The sequence below is a fragment of the Arachis stenosperma genome, chromosome 3 (assembly GCF_014773155.1).
Source record: "Arachis stenosperma cultivar V10309 chromosome 3, arast.V10309.gnm1.PFL2, whole genome shotgun sequence".
Lineage (NCBI taxonomy): Eukaryota > Viridiplantae > Streptophyta > Magnoliopsida > Fabales > Fabaceae > Arachis > Arachis stenosperma.
This window is the reverse complement of record NC_080379.1, coordinates 4,592,486-4,601,364: the sequence shown is the minus strand read 5'-3', so window position 1 is coordinate 4,601,364 and position 8,879 is coordinate 4,592,486. Positions and strand designations below refer to the sequence as shown.

At 36.4% G+C, this 8,879-nt stretch overlaps 1 protein-coding gene across 1 annotated transcript; it reads right to left on the bottom strand.

Moving 5' to 3' along the window:
• Positions 1–5,585: 5,585 nt before the first annotated feature.
• On the bottom strand, positions 5,586–8,384 carry LOC130965346 (uncharacterized). Its single transcript, XM_057890113.1, has 4 exons — positions 7,796–8,384; positions 6,596–7,338; positions 6,346–6,535; positions 5,586–6,250 (listed from the first exon to the last, which is right to left on the bottom strand). Exons 1-4 carry the CDS (start codon positions 8,382–8,384, stop codon positions 5,586–5,588), a joined length of 2,187 nt encoding a protein of 728 aa, XP_057746096.1.
• Positions 8,385–8,879: the final 495 nt, after the last annotated feature.

Below are 8,879 nucleotides of genomic sequence, written 5' to 3'. Positions count from 1 at the left end.
TCGTTAATTATAATCATAATTGTTGGGTAGTTAATTATTCATTATTGTTATTAGAAGTTGAATTTAGGAAGATAATGTGAATGATTATTAGTATTTTTTAAAATTTACATATATGTGTTTAACTTTACTTATTAATAGTTAATAGCTAATTAAAAATAATACAAATTTTAATGTTATATGTTAAAAAAGTTGGAATCTACCCAAAATAAATAAATAACCAGCATGTATTATAATCTAATCTAATGTTGTGATATTCCTGAATATTGATTAGTAATGTATTTATTAGGTGATGTCATTAATAGTTAGTTTTGAGAAATTTTAAGGAATAATAATTTAATTTAGAAGTTGTAAATATTTGTTTTACTTTGACTTAGTTAAATAATTTATAAATGTCGTGTCGCTTTAACTAATATGTGTTGTTGAGTTATTTGTGCAAATTTTGTTAATTATTTGTTCTACTTAAAAATTTCTTACCTCCTAGTAGTAAGTTAGTAATTGTTAATTAGTTGACTAATATTTTCTTATGCTTTTTTGTAGAAATTAAGAATGTTGACCTGTGATCATCCAGTTCCTCCTGATCGGTACGACAATAGGGTGGAGGAGTATTTACGAGTAACTGGGTTTTATCATGTATCTCAGATTGGTGTAGTACAGTGCCAGAAAGCACTTGTGAATGCTCTAATCGAACGGTGGCACCCAGATACACATACATTTCACCTACCCATTGGTGAATGTGCCGTAACTCTTGAAGACGTGGCTTTAATTCTTGGTCTTCCGATGGATGGTCTTCCAGTCACGGGGATGACAATGAGTAGTTTTGAAGCGTTGCAGGCTGAGTGTTTGGATCAACTTGGAGTTGCACCGTGTAAGGAAGAGTGTAGAGGATGCTGCATAAAACTGACGTGGCTGCGCAATCTAAAAGAGAATTTACAGTTGACAGATGAGATTAGTATGTTGGGAATAAGTAGTATGACCATAATCTAATCAATCATGTGTTAAATAATTTGTTATTATTATTATATTAAAATGTTAATATAATAAGGTTCTTGATTAAATTTAGAGATTTATCATTGTGATAGTGATCATAATATTGAGAGATAAATCTTTTATAATTTAATCTAAATTGTTCTTGGTCATAGAATTATTAAAAAGGACATTAATAATCCAGAAAGATCAATATATATATAATGGTCTTCATTGGATGAAGATTAATAGATCTCATTTATTAAATTATATATATAAATGGTGCATATAGAGATATAACCATTGAACTGACTCACTTTGAGAATTCCTAATGGTTATAATTACCGTATATTTGTCAATAGGATATTCTCAAGATGAACATAGTAATAGAGTTTCCTTTGACCTGCGACTGTCATAGTAATTAACAATGTATTTATTATACTTTGATTCCGGACACCTAATACCCTAGGGTGCTAGTTGAATGGATATTGGGTATGATTTAGATACTTGTAGAATTAATGATTAGTCAATAAGGAATCCATCAACTCTCGGTAAAGAGTTTGAGCTCTATGATTATAGTGACTGAGATGAATAAAACCTTGGCCAAGGAGATTGAATGAATGAAGAAATGAGTTTCTTAGGTCATTCACAATTTATTATAATAATGGTAACAAGTTAGAGTTTGACAATTAAACCATACTCTAAGGGTTAGCCAAGAGCTGGAAAGATGGAAGGAATTATACTTTGTTCTTCTAAGGTTCTTAGTAAAAATATATTACTTCATACTATCGGGCGGCGTGTTCCGCGGTGTTTTGCGGCGGTGTGATGGACGAATACTCGTGGTGGTGGAGGAGCTAGAGGGGAGTTGATGCTTGATGTGGAAGCTCACACTTGAGGGGGAGATTGTTAGTGTTGCAAGTGTGAGGAGTGTTGAAGTTAGTCCCACATCAAAGAAAGCAAGGAAGAGTGAGGAGTTTATAAGATGAGAGACCCATTAACTTGACACAATAATATTCCATCTGAATTAATATAATTATTTATTTGATCAAACCAAAATAATAATTAAATAATTATATAGCAAAGATTAGAACACTCGTTAGTGTGTGACCCCATAGGTTCAATACTAAGTGGGTAGTAAATTAGTCATACTAAATTTACTAATCAAGGTTGGCGTCTAGCAACACTCCTCAACGACCCGATAGTATGAAGTAATATATTTTTACTAAGAACCTTAGAAGAACAAAGTATAATTCCTTCCATCTTTCCAGCTCTTGGCTAACCCTTAGAGTATGGTTTAATTGTCAAACTCTAACTTGTTACCATTATTATAATAAATTGTGAATGACCTAAGAAACTCATTTCTTCATTCATTCAATCTCCTTGGCCAAGGTTTTATTCATCTCAGTCACTATAATCATAGAGCTCAAACTCTTTACCGAGAGTTGATGGATTCCTTATTGACTAATCATTAATTCTACAAGTATCTAAATCATACCCAATATCCATTCAACTAGCACCCTAGGGTATTAGGTGTCCGGAATCAAAGTATAATAAATACATTGTTAATTACTATGACAGTCGCAGGTCAAAGGAAACTCTATTACTATGTTCATCTTGAGAATATCCTATTGACAAATATACGGTAATTATAACCATTAGAAATTCTCAAAGTGAGTCAGTTTAATGGTTATATCTCTATATGCACCATCTATATATATAATTTAATAAATGAGATCTATTAATCTTCATCCAATGAAGACCATTATATATATATTGATGTTTCTGGATTATTAATGTCCTTTTTAATAATCCTATGACCAAGAATAATTTAGATTAAATTATAAAAGATTTATCTCTTAATATTATGATCACTATCACAATGATAAATCTCTAAATTTAATCAAGGACCTTATTATATTAACATTTTAATATAATAATAATAACAAATTATTTAACACATGATTGATTAGATTATGGTCATACTACTTATTCCCAACAATCTCCCACTTGCACGAGAGCCAATCATGATAGATTGGATCTTGGGCATACTATTATCTCAATATAGTATACGTAGGTATGTGAAGTGCCATATTATGTTGCTGATCGGAACGATCTTGTTTGGGGATAAATCTGGGGCAGCTGTGCACTGGAAATTTCTACCATTGCTTCGTGATTTTCACAGTATTGGACAGTACAGCTGGGGATCAGCATACTTAGCACACCTCTACAGGGCATTATGCAGGGCAACTCGCTTTAACTGCAAGGAAATTGATGGTCCACTAACACTTTTGCTCGGATGGGCTTGGATCCGACTGCCTTATCTATCGCCGCTTCCTAGGGAACCCCATAGTTTTTCGCTAGCAAACAGGTAATATTATGACATAATGTATCCGTTTGTTGATATTTAGAATACAGATGCACTAAATAAATATATCATATTAGGTGGCGTAACTGGGAGCGTGGTGACCGACGATATAGATATCTGACGCTAAGTCACTTTAGGAAGGCCTTTGATGAACTTCAAGAAGGCCAGGTTAGTTTTCATTAAAGATGTATTACTTTTGGTTTTAGTGTTTAGCTAAATATGATGAGGCATTGGTATTGTAACTGTGATGTCGGTTGTAATTATGAGTTTCATTTATGATTGGCAGTTTGTGTGGTCTGCTTATTATGTGGATCGCGTGGATCCGAATATAATTCCTCCTGAAATCTACATGCAATCAGTTATCTGGAGCGCAACAGTGCCATTGATGTCATTCGAATGCATCGAGTAGCATGCTACTGATAGGATTAGGCGACAATTCAATTTCGTCCAGGGAGTACCTAGTCAGGAACAGAATCTGGACAAGGCGCATGGAGAAGTCCTGACTGGTCCTAAGAATTTTAACTGGGCCACGGCACCGACTCATTCATACTGGGTAATGCATTGGACAAACAGGTATAACCACGTTCTTTCTGAGGTTCCGAATCCCTCGCAATATCAATTGGAGTCTTACATGGACTGGTACTAATCAAAATTTGGTGACCGCTTGTACTTGTCAAACCTTGTTGTAGAAGAGAATAATGAGGATAATCAGGAGAGGGTAATGAGGATATGGATTAGGGTAATGAAGATGCGGATGATGACAATGAGGAACAAGTTCCCCAATTGCCGTCACCACCACCTCTAAATCCGATTCCACAAGAGCAACCACAGTCCTCAGGCCAATATGTACCTCAGACACATTTCACCCCGTCATTTCCAATGCATCAACAATATTGGGGTATGTCACAGTTTGAAACAGGAGAAGGAGGTTCTTTTAGCCAACTGCTTGGGTTCATGGCTGCAGATGCTGGACATTCACAATATCCTAATAAGCCTGAGTTCATGGCAGGTAGGTATTCGTTGGATGGGAGGCTTCCATGCCATACCTCATCAGTTGCTTCTGGAGGATTCATGTCTGTTGACTCTAGTAGAAGTGAAGGTGGACGTGGAGTTTTTAATAGTCAAAATCCTAACCGTGTTTCCATGGTACCTCTTGAAGAAGATGCTAACACACTCGAAGAGGACACCAATACTTATCTAGTGGATGAACCGGATGACGAGGATAATGATGAGGAGGATGAGATAGAGGAGTTCGATGAGGATGAGGAATCGCGTAATGATGGTAATATGATTGTGTATTTTGCTTTACATTAGCTATTAGTGACTCATGTTGTGTTCATAAATCATATGTGGTAACTCTCTTGTTTTGATTACCTAAAACCATAAATTTAATTGTTTCTATTAAATTGTATGCAGGTCATTGTCAAACTCTGGATGACAATATCAAAGATTACAATCTGAGGATTGATCCGCCACGTCGTAGCGCCAATCGCTTCACTCCATCCGTGTTCAAAAAGGCCGCTAAAAAATGCAAAGAACTTTGTCAAGGATGTAAAGTGGTCAATGAGAAAGTAGTTGTGGTGTAATAAACTTATTTGTGTATTATTATGTGTTGGACATTATGTATTAAATTTATTTGTGTATTAGAGTACTTTATCATAAACTTATTTGTGTATTAGAGTACTTTATATGTGTTGGACATTATGTATTAAACTTATTTGTGTATTAGAGTACTTTATATGTTAGACATTATTTATTTATTCAGGTACTGGACTATGTATTAGTGATTCAAACTTTTGAATATATTACTATGAATGGCGTATTATATAATGATACAGATGGAGAATAATACTAGATGGAGAATATATTAATATGAATGGCATATTAAGTCATTTTGGGCATTTGATGTCATATTATATAATGATACACATGGAGAATAATACTAGATTGTCATACTTTATAACGCTACATAGAGCAGGTCATATCACATAAAATAATTTGTTAACTAGAAGCAACAACACATGTCATATTATATAATGATACAGATGGAGAATAATACTAGATTGTCATACTTTATAACGCTACACAGAATGTGAACCTACTGATCTTCTCCGCCGGCATTTGCACCACCGGACTGACGGCATCTGCTACGGCTGTGTCCCTCAGCTCCACACAGCCTACATCGCCTAGGCCGACGTAACATACGCGTGTCCATCTCATTCAAGAAGCGCGTCATTCTGTAGCGACCTTTTGCCACTCATCTCAGGAATGGATTTGGGATGAACCGAGGTTCATTGTAAGCAGGCCATGTAGTAGGATTACCTAGCGGCCTAAACCTTGCTCGGTACACCCGCCGAACTTGATCCATTTTATACACGTCATGCACATATAGTTGCCAGTCTAGTCGCTGGTTGGCACAACAAGCGAACACATGTCGACAAGGAATTCTATCCACCTGGAACTCACCACAATCACATCGAAGGCCTCGTAGGTCGACTGCAAACTCCAGTCCACTTGGCATCTCACGCACCTCAAACACCTCATTCTGCCGGTCAAAGCAACTAACCTGTATGTTTCCTGATGCAAGTTGGTTTGCATGCAACTTCGAGGTAACTGCATCAGAAAACACATGCCCAGCATTAATCCGATCTTCTGCCTCCGCTCTTTTTCGTGTGAACAACTCGTTAAGTCTGTAAAATGTTGCCTTCACAAGGGCAGTAACGGGTAGATTGCGAGCACCCTTCAATACTGAGTTGATGCATTCCACTAGATTCGTCGTCATATGACCCCATCGATATCCACCATCAAAAGCCAATGCGTACTGTTCGCGGGGGATTCGGTTTAACCAGTTAGTGTAGGCCTCGCCCCGTTCTCGTAAACGCTGGTATCGTACTTCATACTCCCACACCGTCCTCGAATATCCTGTATGATAAAAATAAACAAACGAAAATAAAGAGGTAAAGACACTTATAGAAGGTAACTCTGTTAGTAAATTAATTAGCTTTACTGAGCGTTACCTAAATTGACAACGAGTTTCTGCAAGTACGGCGCCTTGAATTTTCTAAGAAAATTGGATTCTATATGCCTTATGCAAAACATATGGAAAGCTCTTGGAGGTGACCAAGCACCGTTACTCCTTTCCACAGCGGCATTTATGGATTCATGACGGTCGGATATCAGTCCCACACCATCCCGAGTTACAACATGCTGACGAAGGTTACTAAGGAAAAAGTATCATGCATCAGAAGTCTCTCCCTCCACAATAACGAATGCAATTGGGACGATATTGTTATTGCCATCTTGTGAAATGGCCACTAGTAGACAACCCTTGTACTTTCCATACAAGTGTGTCTCATCCACCTGGACAACGGGCTTACAATGTCTGAATGCCCTAATGCAGGGGTAATAACTCCAAAACACCCGATGCAAAATCCGAATATCAGTCACCAAGTCATCACCTTGATATGCAGGCATAGTCTCAAAATAAACAACAGCTGATGGCTCCTTATGACACATGGCCTCAAACCATATAGGCAAGGCTTCGTACGATGCTTCCCCGCCTCCAAATATTTTTTCCACTGCCTTTTGCTTAGCCAACCATGCTTTCCGATAACTAACGGTGTAATTGAACTTCGATTGCACCTCTGCTATAACCGATTTCACCTTTATGGCGGGGTCAGCCTCAACCAATGGCTTTATTGCCTCTGTAATTGTATTCGAATCCAACTTCGAATGATCCTGAGAAATTGTTGCTCTCGTACATGTGTGACTGCCATTATACCTCCTTATAACCCAACAGTACTTCCGGCTAATCATGCTAACCCGGATAAGCCAATCACACCCTGACCCATACTGTGTACACTTAGCGTAAAATGTCAACGGCCCAGACTCATACACCCGATAGTCTACGCTTCTTCGTATGGTATACTCTTTTATCGCCTTAATAACACTTTCCCTTGAACTGAATTCCATCCCAACGGCAAATTCACCATCTGCGATAAAAGGAATTTCTGCCACAACGACAGCCATACAAAACATGCTTAAAAAACATATATTGTAACATCGAAAATGAACGTAAACAATTTTTTACTGCATCCATTATGACATAACTCCATTTTATTTATATTTAACTAATTGACTTATTTTCACTGACCACGAATTTATTTTCAACTAATTTACTGACTGATATTAATTTCTATTTAACTAATTCACTGGTTTACTATTTTACTAATAAATACTAATTTATATTAATGTAATTTACTAATTTACTATATAAAAATAAATTTATATATTTACTGAAGTTTTCTAGCTTAACTCATAAATCCAAGCTGATATTTATTTAATTTACTAACTTCTATATACTTTCTAATTTACATTCAACTAATTAAGTCACTTGCTAAAAATTAAATATCAAAATAAATTATTAAAAAATTCTAAAACATTTTATAAATATAGAGAATTACGTACCTGCAGTGGTATAATCCGGAAACTCCAGAACATGCATGGCTTCCAGATCCAAAACTCGCATGAATGATGGCTCCTGAAACGGCATTTCGTTTGCAAGTGCATTTGCCACATCTGACACATCCGTAGCCACAGCTCCGTCACCTTGATCTTCATCTCCATCTGGACCAACAACTTCGTAGTTGCTTTCGAACTCTTCTTCGCTATCACTGTTGTAATCTTCCCGTAGAATATTCCGGTCGGCCTCAAATTGCTCAAACTCAACATACAACTCGATGAACGCGAGTTGACTCCGACTTTCAATATACATTGAAAACATCTCTTGCATGCTCGCTTCATCCGTTACATATTTCGTTTGAAACTGGACGAATCTACCAAATACTTGTATAGGATATCTATATAGAATACAGGCCACTCTTCTTGCCCTCTCAGATTGAACATTTTCACATATCACACCTTTGAGCTCTTCAAATGATATTGTGAAAGGAATCACAACATCTAACGGATTTTCACAAACAAATCTTACTCCTTCAGATGTTTGTAATAAAATTTGACCAAAATAATACACTTTCAATAAAACTCTGTCACCCATTACTCTTAATCACATAAACAAAATCAAAAACTTAAGAACTAGATCTTTGAAACTATTATGCTAAGTAAAGAACAAACAGAGATAAAAAAAACCAGAACCGTTGAAGAAGGAGAAGAAGACGCGAGAACATCCCCACCCGCATTCAGACTCTTTTGTTTAGAGTCACCAAAATATCGGACTCTCCGATTAGGTATGATTCATTCAAAAAATTTGAATAACTCCTAATCGCACCCTCCGATTTGATTACACGGATTAAAAAGAAAAATACACTTCATCAGCAACTCCGAGGGTCCGATTACGCTTATCAGCCAATTTGTTTTAGTCACAACAACTCGGACTCTCCGATTAAGTATGCTTCCTTAAAAAAAAAATTAACAAATCCTAATCGTACCCTCTGATTGCATTAAACGAATAAAAAAAATTTACTTCGGTTGCAACTCGGACGAACCGATTACCAGTTCCAGAACATTAAAAATTCCATCTTCTTCAAATCGG